Genomic DNA, 13,355 nt, shown 5'->3' on the forward strand with positions numbered 1-13,355 from the left:
AAAGTTTGTCAATGTGATTCGCCTATTTCACGCCCGGATGACAGGCATGGTCCTGCACGGAGGAGAATCATCTGAAACATTTGAAATCTCCAATGGTGCCAAACAGGGGTGCGTGTTAGCACCAATTCTCTTCAGCCTGTTCTTCACTTGTGTTCTTAATACCCCCCTCACATTAGGCGCGATTCGATCGGAAGACTAGTTTACGAGCTCTAAATGACATTTTCGTGAGTAAGACGTCCGATGTTCTCACGATCATCTTGCGATTTTTATGGATCGCCGGCAATTTTCAGGAGTCTTACGACGGTCGCGGTGCAGCGAAACATGTTCTTAACATAAGCGACAAGTCGCAGGAGATCTCCGAGATCGCAGAGCTCGTTACCGAGTCGCAGATTGTGCGTGCAAATCGTGCGTACCTCGCAAGGGTATCGGTCAATAGTCTTGCGTCAATAATCCAACGATTGAAGACCGATAGGCGAGCACAGACATAGTTAATAATCATCGAGCGCAAATCGGATGGCGAACGTCCGTTAGTCGGGCGACGTTCGGGCGACGTTCACCTGACTTCCGATTGTTTACAAATATTGTATTTCTAGGAATGTGAGGGACATTCTAACATTGTGGCCCCTGTGGCAGTATGTAGGCTGGCTTTGTGACACACTTTCCTTTCTTGTGTCATTTCTATTATGCCAGCGCATTCCATTCATTGGTTAAAAAGATTCCGACAACAAAATAAGCAACATTTATTGATCTCTTGCCTTTTTGAGGAACGTTTTGTGTTCCCTTGTCCGCGTGCAAGAGGTCATGGGATTTTCATTATCATAGATTTATTCACCGTCGATCGCACGAGGCTCGCTTATATGTGAGGGGGACAGATATTGGGCGAAAAATACGCAAGACCATCTTAAGATCTTAAAATCAGCCGACCTTCCTGCGATCGCGAAGTACGTCCGAAGATCGTATATAATGTGAGGGGGGTATTACCAGGCTCTGAAGGATACAAGAGATGGTGTGCACCTGAAGTACAGAACAGATGGATGTCTTTGTGACCTGCGCCGACTGAAGGCAAAAACAAAGACAGTGGTGACAACTATCTTAGAGGCCCTTTTTGCTGACGACTGTGCCCTGATGGCCCACAAGGAGTCAGTTCTCCAGCTGTTCGTCAACAAATTGCAGTGGCAGCCAACCTCTTTGGTCTCACCGTTAGTCTTGATAAAACAGAAGTGCTCATTAAGCCTGCACCACTGTCTGTAGCCTGTTGTCCATGTATCTCGACCGAGGGTACTAAACTGAAGACCGTGGATGGGTTCACTTACCTCGGTAGTGTTATCTCCAATGACGGCTCCCTCGACAAAGAGATCAACAACAGGATTTGTAAGGCCAGCCAAGCACTCGGCAGACTGAGAACACTAGTACTAAATCAGCACAACATAAAGATGTCCACAAAGCTAAAAGTCTACCAAGCAGTTGTCATCCCGAGCCTGCTGTACGGCTGTGAGACTTGGACTTTGTACAGGAGACACATCAAGCAGCTAGAGCGCTTTAACATGCGCAGTCTGCGCTCAATCCTTGGTGTTCGCTGGCAGGATAAGGTCTCCAACCTTGAGATCCTAGACAGAGGAAAGACCACAAGTATAGAAGCAGTAATTCTGAAAGCTCAACTTCGATGGACAGGACATGTCATTCGAATGGAGGACTCTAGGATCCCGAAACAGCTCCTCTATGGCGAGCTTTGCCAAGTGAAAAGAAAGCGCTTCAAGGACAATACTAGAGTTCGGCGACCTCATACCTCCATGAAAATTTAGAGCTTTCGTAAATTTCATGCAATTGACTAACACATTAACATAATTTATGCATGGTGTTGTTCATCATTGAATTACGTACACATGTCACAATTATAAAATTCCCATTATTTATCATAAATCGGTTTTGCAATTTTTCTATAAATTATACAAATAAGTTCCTCATTACCATATTTGGTATCTGATTACATTCCAACTATCATAATTACCATGTGTTACATTTATTGAAGTCCAGTTATTAAAAACAATGGAATTATACAATTTCCTCATTAATAATGCTAATTAAGTCCTCATTTGCATAACATGTATATCATTATGAAAATCTTTGCCTAAGAGTAAACCTCGGATAAGTTTGACCCCTCCTGCATCTCCCCCTGACGCCAGACGCAATGCAAGACAGTAGGGCCAGAAAACACTTTCTTGACAGGTCCAGGCATCTTTTCACTAGGAGCCCGTGCAAATCCGAGGCCTTTCGTAAAAGCGCGGCCTTTGTATACAATGATGTAGATATCTCTAGCACTGAACTTTCACTCCACTATTCATGGTCAACACCGGACCCAAAATGATAAACAATGACATACCTGAACAGTGCAGCATGCCAAAAAAAAAAAGCACAAATGTATATACAAACGTGAGTACTCTTGAAATGAAAGAATAGATCAGACCTTCTTTCAATGTTGTACTTGTTAATATCATTATAATTATAGCTCAAAAATGTTGAAAAGTCGCGCTTGATTGCATTGTGAATTCTATACGTTATTATTCTGTGAGCCGTTTCATTTATAGCAAAATATGTTCAAGTTGATGTCAGTAAGTTAAGACTGAAGGTTCACAACAATCTGTTTACCAACAAGATTTTGAGGGTACAAGTTGAAGTCTAAATGTAAGTGCCGATGCGGAAACGAATGGGAACAGCGCAAGTGAAACGAAGACCTTTGCTGAAGTATGGGTCAAGGACAGGGCTGGTTGATTACGCTCTGCTTTCTGAATGAAGCTGGTATTAAGACAACGTCAAGAAAGTAGTGAAAATGGTAAATTTTCAAATGTTCTATACAGATTCTATAGTTGAGGCTACGTTCCCTTGTCAGGCAAGGGGTCATTCACGTGGACATTGGTCTTTTCTTTTAGCCATTTCTGCTGCCCTAAAGCAATTTTCAGGCTCAATTACTCATGTTATGGTTGACGATGGGGAAATGATTTGCCTTCGCCTTCGAAGATTTACAAGATTATTCAATTTCCGAGCAGATGTCGCGGTAAAATCGTGTTGAAACGTCGTTCTCGCTTTATTCTTTTATTCATCTGACAGTTACTCAGATGGAGGAGCTAGTGAATGTAAGACGAGCCATGTCGCTAGAAAACGTTATGGTCTTTCATCTTAACATCTGCTTAGAGATTAACGATCATTATCGAGATTATATTATGATCCACAAGATGAATATTGTATGCCATGTGATGTTTAAGCTGTACATTATTTTGTCTTTATAACTTGACTTGCAATACGTTTCATTTATCATCTCTTGGCCGGTGGCAGGTAGAACGTATTACATCATCCATATATGAGGTGAAAATCTAGGGGACTTACTCAAACGCATTTGCATAGGTGAGACACAAAGGAATGATTCAACGTAATCTGTTAGTCTTCACAGATGACGAAGAGACAAGCACCGCCTACTCTTGAATATTTATAATAACACCATCTACCTGAATTTCAATAGGCTAACATATCTCTCTATATAGTGCACACTGTGTTTTTTTCTCAGAAAACTCGCCCCTTTTGAAAATCGTTCAGCTCTCCAGAAGATATGATACTAAGATGCTAGTAGTAGCCCATCGCGCTAGGTCTCACTCTGGACAGTTGCACACCTGAATTCTCAGGTCAGGACAGGTTCAGTACCAATCCGACAATAGCATTGGGCACGTGCACATAGTACAGTACCGCCGGCTCCAGATATCTTCAACATGAAGTAGGTCTTACTCACTTAATTCCCATTCTTGACTGAAACGTTCTTTATTGGTTCTATCGTCATTTTTCGTCATGGGGACGCAGATTCATGCCTCCCCTTGTATATTTTTTATCTATTTTCTATTTATTCGTTCAGCTGTGTACATACAGCCAGGGCTGCCCAACTAGCCATGGGCTATTGCTAAGGGCTAACCCTGGGAAAGAAAATACATACATGTTACATATTACAAATACAATTTTCTGCAATAAACATAGAATCATAAAATCACTAGCATTAACTTACATTGTTTAAGCAAACAAGTTACATATTTACATATCCTTCCTATCCCCCCTTGTATCTGCTCTTCGCAATGCGTGGAGTGAACTTGGCGAGAAATTATGGCGATATGATCGTAAATGAACGTTCAAAACTCCTGCTAACATTTTTACTCAGGACGTATTGTTGATGGGAATGGAAAATATATCCAAAATGGCTAGTGATAAACTGTTCGCTCATTGTATTGCTTATTCTGTAGGCCTTTTCCCTATCGAGGAAAAAGCAAAAGTGATGCTCAATGATACCTTGTCTGTAACCTTGGGCTTAGTAACTTGGTCGATGGCACTTTTCTGGCTTAGAGCCAGAGAATATTGCAACAACATTATAACCAAGCTACCAGACAAATTCAAACGCCGGTTAAACATATAACTAGCAAGTTTGATTCCTTTACTGAGTGGTTATATCTTAACTAACAGAGAGGGGGATATCTTCACGAAGATTTTGATTGGAAGTTAGAAGTATTGCCCAAATACAGCAAACTGATTTTTGTTGCTAGTCGTTTCCTCAAGCCTTGACAAAGGCCTTCCTTCGGCATTTGTCGCATCTACTTTTCGGCGGCTCCAGGAATCGTCCAATTAAAAACCTTACGAAAACTAGATATCCAGGATTCGTACTTCCGGTGCCGTCAATCATGGTGATTGACAGTACAGAAAACATTATTATGCACGCCCATGTTTCCATATATGGGTCGACCTCGTGAGACCTCGACAGACTCAAGTTGCGAGAGATTAAAACCCGGAAGTGACCGCTGCCCTCCCCATGATAAGACGTCATCTGAATGCTACTAACACGTAAATAGAATGTGACGCTACACGAAAAACAACTTCAAACACACAACACATAATATAGTCGTGCAACTGTTATTGTCTATCGTTGTGGACAACGGTTGTCTTTAGACATGCGTTCAGAGTATTACGGGGCACCCGCGGTGCAGGATACCATAGCGGTGCGTGCGTGACCCACAGTGACCGCTTGCTCGCAAATAAAAAATGGCGGGAGAATTCCTTATTTTCGTCAGGCGTTCAGGCCGTTTTCTGGATATCCAGGAATCGTCCTACTGTTCAGGCCGTTTTCTGGATATCCAGGATTCGTCCTGAGCCTGTTCAAGCCGTTTTCTGGATATCCAGGAAGCGTCCTCCTGTTCAAGCCGTTTCCTGGATATCCAGGATGTGGACCAGGCCTTGTGTGACAAAGGGACGCCATCTGGATGCTATTAACACGTTACCGTGAATGTGTCGCTATACGGAAAACAACAGTAACTTTATCCCATCTTGACTGCCATTTGTTAATTCATTACGCAAAAAGCATTTTGGGCCTGATACGTAAGTAACATGTAAACATCAAAGTATCATTATCAACATTCGTTTAAGTTCTGTAACACCACTCCAGGATCAACAGAATAAACTACACGATCTTCTTGCGGGAAGATACAAAGATGGCGGCTTTCTGACGAAAACAACATGCCCCCGCACTCCGCATAGTCTCCTATCTCGAAAACAGGAAGCTCCACCCCCACGTACACGTTCTGGATAAACACCGTCGTCTATCCAGGAAACGTCCTGTTTGCGACGATTTCTGGATATCCAGGAATCGTCCTTCTGCTCAGGACGATTCCTGGATATCCAGGATTCAGCATATTACCAAAGTTAGATACTGACGAAAGTTGGATACAACAGCATTCTAGAAGTCTCATTTTTCTTACTTGCGCTCTGATTTCTAATTGAAGCCAACTTCTAGTTATGAAATTATGGACAAAAAAACAAGAAGAAACACAGTTTTATAAGAAAAACAGCCAGTAAGCAGTGAAAACGTTTCATTTTCAAACGTCTCAGAATGTCTGCAATTGAGGCTACGTTCTATTGATCAATTATTCACTTAGGTATGTCGTAATTTGTCTTTTGTCTGCTGAGCCCTGCCTGCTGCCCTGTGGCGATTTTTTCAGGCTCCACTAAACAATTGGGTGAAGATATAGGCGATTTCTACGTCTTTGTCTGCGGAAAGGAAACGATCTAAAGATTATAAAATCTCCGATCAGATGTCGGGGTGAAAAATTTTTCAAGATTTTTTCAAAAAGCCGTTCTCATTTTATTCTTTTGTTCCACTGGCAGTTACCGGCTGGCGAAATGAATGTAAGACGAGCCATGTCGCTAGAAAACGTTATGATCTTTCATATCAATATCTGCCTGGAGATTAACGATCATTATCGAGATTAAGTTATGATCCACAAGATGAATATTGCATGTCGTGTCATGTTTAAGTTGTGCAATTTGTGCAGTCACCCATTATCTCTTGGCCGGTGACAGGTAGAGCGTATGACATCATCCATCCGTATTACATCACCAATATATGAGCTGAAAATTTTGGGGACTTCCCGAACTCATTTGCATAGGTGAGACACAATAGAACGATTCGACGTCACCACAGAGGACAAAGAGACAAGCCACGCCTACTCTTAAATATGCACAATTACAGTATCTACATGAAATCTTACATTTTATGTATATGGTGCACGCTGTGTTTTTTGTGTCTTTTCTCAGAAAACACGCCCCTTTTTAAAAGTGTCCAACTCTCCAGAAGATAACAGAGTAGCCCGTCACGCGAGCTCTCATACTGGACTGGGGCACACTTTAGTTCTGAGGCTGAGACAGTGCCGGTACCTGCCCGACAATAGTATTGGGCGGGCGCACAGAACCTCCGGGCGAGACAACTGCAACATGAAGTAGGTCTTCTTGATCAAACGTTCTATATACTTAGGCTTCTAATCTTTTAAACTCGTTTAGAGGCTCTGAGTCCTCTTTCGTCATGGAGACGAGCCAAATGGTATATTATTGTGTTCAGTCTGCAAAACTTCTAGGAATTGCACAGGCAATTTTCCACAGGAATGCCAGTGCACAGGCATATTTGCAATGTGAGAAGTTAGTCCCGACGAATTTTGATGGCAGGAATTTGGAACCTACAAGCTCCCCGGGCATTTGCCCTAGATATATAACTGGACAGTCAGCCACACGTGTTCCACAGGTATGTCTGCAATGTGAGAAGTTAGTCCGGAGGAATTTTGATGGCAGGAATTTGGGTCATGCAAGCTCCCCCGGGCATTTGTCCTAAATAAATGGACAGTCAGACACTGGTGTTGTGCAGATGGAGCACTTGATAATTTGTATATAGGTAAACTTTGCACAATTCATCACATTTCATTAAGTTTTATAGGAAAACACACATTTTCTTCTAACTCAGAAAGTCGAACATAGTGTTGCACCATTCAAAAGAGGAGGGGTAGTAACATTGCAGAAAGACCACTGCAGAAAGTTGGTAACAAGAGAAAGAGGTAGACATCACTCAAGAGCTAGTTAGTCCAGACTAGCTGACGGTTTGTAACCAATGTGAAAGAAGATTACTATCTCTGTAGTTACAATCTTCAGAGAATTCCTTATGTGTACCTGTTTTCTAAAACAGTGTGTGGCTGTTGAAATGTTTTTAGATGCTGTTCCGTCACAAGACTTAGTATAACATTTAATGTCCTTAAGAAGGGGTCATAACTACATCAAGTTTGTACTTGTATATTGTATATACCCTTCATACCTCTCTTGTCATGAGATCTGGTCATGAGATCTGATTTTTGCATAATCCACACCTCGACATGTGCACAAGATCCAAAGTGGACGATAGTTGGTACCGCACGAGAATGGGTACCACTGCGTTTTGCTGCTTTTAATTTGGACTGTAATTTAAAAGCAGATTTTTTGCCTGGTTGCAGCTTCGATCGTATCGATCTGAACTAGGAATATGACTAACCATATAGTTGATACCCGTCTTAATGTTTTAATGATTTTTATTTTGCAGGTTCCTACACCGAGTATTTGCGCTCCTTCTGATATCTACACTAGTCCTGGAGTCAGGAGCATGGTGGCGGCGGCGTCGCCGTCGCGGTGAGGGCGTGAACTGATATGTGCCAAAGTTGACAATGCTAATCTTAATAATTTAGATAAGTAAACAAATAAATCTTTGGAGTGATATATCAGATTTTGTATGAGAAATTATGTGGGTTATGCTTATTGCTTTTGACAGGTGCAATTCATGATCATGTGTTTATTTGTTTTTTGTCCTCATCACCAAACTAGTTAAGTAAATGGGACAGCAAATCATAAGCGATTAATAACTTTTCGCTTTAAAAAATACTAGGGGTGACATTTACCTCGATAAAATGATATGATTTTCTATGAAAGTAAAAAAGTATGTTGAACGCTAGCATAATGATTCGGTTGATGACAGGTTCACAATGGTCAAATTCATAGTATGTGCTGCGTGAGACTGCAAATCATGTATTGAATGTTGTCTTCTATTAGCACCACCACCGGGCTGTACCAACTGGACGGCTTGGTTCGACCGTGACAACCCCTCGGGCACCGGGGACTGGGAAACCCTGACCGACCTCCGCTCCGAGAGTCCCGGGCAGATCTGCTCCACACCGACACGCATCCAGGCCCGCGTCATCAGCACCGGGCAGGACGCGGCACTGACGGGAGAACAGTTCGCTTTCTACGATACAACAAAAGGCTTCGTCTGTAAGAACAACGACCAAAGTGATAACATGTGTCTAGATTATAAAGTCCGTTTCTGTTGCGCGAATACTGGTGGAGGTGGTGGTGGAGGTGGTGGAGGTCGTGGGGTATATCCACACCATCTGTAGACTGTGTGTTGCTACAACGCTGATTAGACGTAAATAGCCTGCTTAAACATTATTAAGGGTGGTGGAAGTTGATTTGGTCTGTTGTATATGGTTGGATAATTTTTTAAGCATAACGTTTGCATTACCTTGTGTAGAATAGTTGTAATAATTTTATGTGTCCAAAGACATGAATAGGCTTTACAATATTAATTTTTTTTTCCTGCGGCTGCTGTAGACTAACAAACAATACCGAATTTGAAACAGAACAAAGCCTCCACCTCTCACCAAACTCTATCTGTACTATTTAAAACTAACCACTAAAACAACCAAAATAAAATACAGATAAAACACACAGGGCACAATATCTAATTTGACCATCAGTACAAAAGTGAGCGAATGCAATGATGACACAAAGCACATGTATCAACTTCCAAAAATCATACACATACGTTGATTTCTCATAAGCTAAGGGCACAACCCACTGTACGTGTTATTTGTCCGTACCTTTTCGGGGAGGCCACGTCCGACACGTTTTTTTTCGAAAACGTGGGGAAGGAAGGACAAGAGCAGGGATGACGTACGTCTAAACACACGTCACTCGCACGGTTGCGCATTGAGTATGTGGCCTGCACGCCACGCATTGCCGTGAGTGGTTGCGTGCCATCGTTCGTTGCGTAAGTGGTAAGTGATTTGTACGTACGGCATCTCTGTGCGATTGCCACGTTACCATATGCAGGCCGTACTTACACGTGCTGCTTACGTACGGTTTCCTTACTCACTCGCATTGGCTGTACAGGGCACGCGCGTCGCCCTCGTACTGGTGTTGAATCCGCAGCCCTAAAGCAGAGAAAGTTTTGCATGCACGTAAAGTGATACGGCGTGTCTGCGTGCTCCCAAATCCGTTGGAGTCCGTACGATTTCGTACGGAGGCGGAACTTACAACTTACGAATCCCAAAAGATTTTCCACGTTTTTCAACGTAGACAGCACGCAGTTGCACGTACGGCGGTTTGTGCCCATAGCTTAACATTTGCATTTCATGCATTTCATTCTTTCAAGGCTATCTACGAAAAAGTATTGAACATAATAAAGGTGTCTGATAATTGCTCAACTACATTCAAAACTCTAGAGAGAACTATCGATGGTCTAATGGGGAAATATTTTAATTGTATACGTAAATTATAATGTCAATATATTATCCACCGTTGTGAGCCTGTTAGCGTGTACTTTTCGAATTCAATCGGGGTATCTTATTAAGTCCTCGCAGTTTACGCTTGCTATATACATTCAATTAGATATGAAATTCATGATATAACTAGTAGCGTTTGAATGCCTTAAAATATGCTATGACTCTTCTTTCACATAGGTATATGTAGTTAACATTTTGATTTGGTTACATCGCATTCCTTATACGTTGCGTATTGAATTCAAATATATTGTCTTTTTTGCGTGCTAAATCTTCACATCTATGTATATTATAAATTACGTAGATTTTCGACATTGGTGTCATATAGGCCCATACAGACCAGGCATTGTAAGGTATGAGAAAGCAAAATAAAATTCATTTATCCATCCATCTTGTCTCACGCTGCATTATCTGAGCTTTAAAAAGATAAGGGCTATATTTGTACTAATGTGCAACCGAGTTAGAGTCATAAGTACGTGCTCCAATCCATGGAATATTACTTAGAAAGAAATTACTGAAAGCGAAAATGAATCAGCAATATCAATTGAATTCATATTCTAACATTATCCTCTAAGACGATTGAAATTACCAAACGAGTAAACCTAGGACGATTTCGACCCCTCCAACATCTCCCCTTGACGCCCAGTGCAATGCAAGACCGTAGCCTTAAGGCTATGACCCCCTCCTGCAAAAGTGGTGTCTTCTTGACGTCACTGATGGAGATTGAAAGGGTCATTCTGTGAACAAGGTCGACGGAGATTGACCGAAAATTTAGGGGTAAGTCCCTACATATATTTATTACAGTGTTGGAAGGAAAGTTTAGCAATTTTTTATAATGTCCAATTATCTGTTTACAATGGATTTGAAGCATCTCGCTAGGAGCCCGTGTAAATTCGACGCCGTTTGTAGAATCGCGGCCTTCCTTCCTTCATCCATTCTCTATCATTCATTCCTTTTTTCCTTCCTTCCTTCCTTCCTTCCTTCCTTCCTTCCTTCCTTCCTTCCTTCCTTCCTTCCTTCCTTCCTTCCTTCCTTCCTTCCTTCCTTCCCTCCTTCATCCATTCTCTATCATTCATTCATTCATTCATTCATTCATTCATTCATTCCTTTCATTCCTTTATTCCTCCACTCTGGGAGAGCACAAAATTTATATACAATTATGTACAAATATTAAAACATTAAATGCAACATAATTACTTCTCGCCCTGTCGTAAACGCTTCTGGAACGACAGCCCTGCGTTACATTTTTGCACACAACATGGATATATCTCATCCAGTCATAAGCGTTTCTGGGACAATAGTCTTGCGTTTCTGTTACAATTCAGCACTCAACATGGACGCGCCTTGTCCTTGATCAAGTTTTTCTGGGACAACAGTCCTGTGTTTCTGTTACATTTCTGTACTCAACGTAGGTACACCTCGTCCTTTCTTAAACGGGAATAACAGCCGTGTCTCTGTTACAGTTCTGCACACAGCATAACTACACCTCGTCCTGTTGTACACGTCTCTGAAACAACAGTCCTGTGTTTAACCCCAATGTTGACAAACTCGCTCGGTTACCGGACTTATGGCTATGGACTTTATGAACGGCCGTGACGACGTTAGGCCAAAGTGCACTGCACATAAACAACAACAAAAGGTACAGAATTCTGATATTAGTTCCTACGATATATCTTTACTATCACTAAATGTCCGTGGACTGCTTGAAAAAAAACAAAAGAAGGTCATTATTATCATATGTAAAAAACCAAAAGGCTGACATAGTTTTCCTTCAAGAAACGCATTTCACTGCAGAGACAAGAGATGTTTTATCTAGAGAATGGCAAGGCCCTTGTTTTCAAGCCTTCGGATCTAATTGTAGCAGGGGGGTAGCAATATTGATTAAGCCTTCAGCCAATTTTATGTTAGTAGACTGTAAGTACCTAGACAATAATGGAAGAACCCTTCTACTGAAATGCACCATTGATGATACAGAGTTTTGCTTAGTTAACATTTATGCCCCAAATAGAGTTAAAGAAAGAAATACCTTTATTATGAAACTGTCAGATTGGTTAAGTAGCTTAGACCCTACTAACCTAATTTGTGGTGGAGATATAAATTGTGTATTGAATCCTGAATTTGATAAAAAGGGAGGTAGACTAGATACTGCAGGAAGGTCTGCTAAAGTTGTGAAAAAGCTATGTTCTAGATTAGAAATATGTGATGCCTTTAGGTTAGTTAACCCCACCACTCGACAGTTTACTTGGCGTAATCTTACAAAAAATGTAGCCTGTAGACTAGACTTTTGGCTAATTCACAAGACCCTTGTAGGAAAAATTGGCAAATGTGATATAAGACCTGCAATACTTACTGACCACCAAGCTATATTTCTAAAACTTCCATAACTGTGCCAGAGGCCCTGGAACTTTTAAATTAAATGTAGATTTATTAAGAGACAAAGAATACTTTGAGAAAATCTGTAACTTAATTCAACAAGAGAGTAATAAGACCACTACATCAAATAGAGAGAAACTAGATTTATGTATGATTAAAGTAACTGAGTTTTCAAAACAATATGGAGCCAAGAAAGCCAGAGAAAGCAGAGAACAGATAGAGAGGTTAGAGAAAAAACTGTCTTCCCTTCAAAGTGAAATAGATAGTAATCCCACTAATGACCATATACTAGTACTTAGCTACAAGCAAGCACAATCTAGATTAGAAGACCTTTATATGAAAAAATCACATGGAGCATATGTAAGAGCTAGAGCCAAATGGAGAGAAGAGGGGGAAAAACCTACTAAGTACTTCTTAAACTTGGAAAAGAAAAGAGGAAGTGACAAGGATATTAACTTGTTATCCATTGATGGGAGAGAGATTAGTAGAGACTCAGATATTCTTAGTGAATGTAAGGAATACTATGAACAACTATACCAGGAAGACAATATAAGTGATATAGACATAGATCAGTACTTAGAAAGTGTACAGCTAGAAAATATCTTGAGCCAAACTGACAGAGAATTCTTAGATAAACCAATTACTAAAGATGAATGTAAGGATGCCCTTTTCTCTATGAAAGAAAACAAAAGCCCTGGCCTTAATGGCATTCCCTCAGAATTTTTTAAGATGTTTTGGCCCTATATAGGAGACCTAGTTTATAATTCTATCCAGGAAACATTGATAGAAGGTAAAATGTCTGTTTTGCAAAGACGTGCAATGCTAAGGTTAATACACAAAAAAAATGAACGCCACAACCTAGATAATTGGAGACCAATTAGCCTTCTCAACACTGAATATAAAATATTTGCCTTTGTTCTTGCCAACAGACTTAAGAAAGTTTTACACAAGTTGATTAATAATGACCAAACAGCTTATATCAAGGGTAGATTCATTGGACAAAATGTAAGACTGATTAATGATGTTATTGAATATGCTAAAACCCAAAATATC

General features: G+C 40.9%; 1 protein-coding gene across 1 annotated transcript; it reads left to right on the forward strand.

The window, feature by feature from the left end:
- Positions 1–6,676: 6,676 nt before the first annotated feature.
- LOC118430640 (cartilage intermediate layer protein 2-like) lies at positions 6,677–10,311 on the forward strand. The gene is made up of 3 exons (XM_035841621.1): positions 6,677–6,797; positions 7,919–8,004; positions 8,422–10,311. The coding sequence occupies exons 1-3, from the start codon at positions 6,793–6,795 to the stop codon at positions 8,763–8,765; spliced, it is 435 nt and encodes a 144-aa protein (XP_035697514.1). The 5' UTR covers positions 6,677–6,792; the 3' UTR covers positions 8,766–10,311.
- The last annotated feature ends 3,044 nt before the right edge of the window (positions 10,312–13,355 follow it).

Source organism: Branchiostoma floridae, chromosome 14 (genome assembly GCF_000003815.2).
Source record: "Branchiostoma floridae strain S238N-H82 chromosome 14, Bfl_VNyyK, whole genome shotgun sequence".
In the NCBI taxonomy this organism is placed as follows: domain Eukaryota; kingdom Metazoa; phylum Chordata; class Leptocardii; order Amphioxiformes; family Branchiostomatidae; genus Branchiostoma; species Branchiostoma floridae.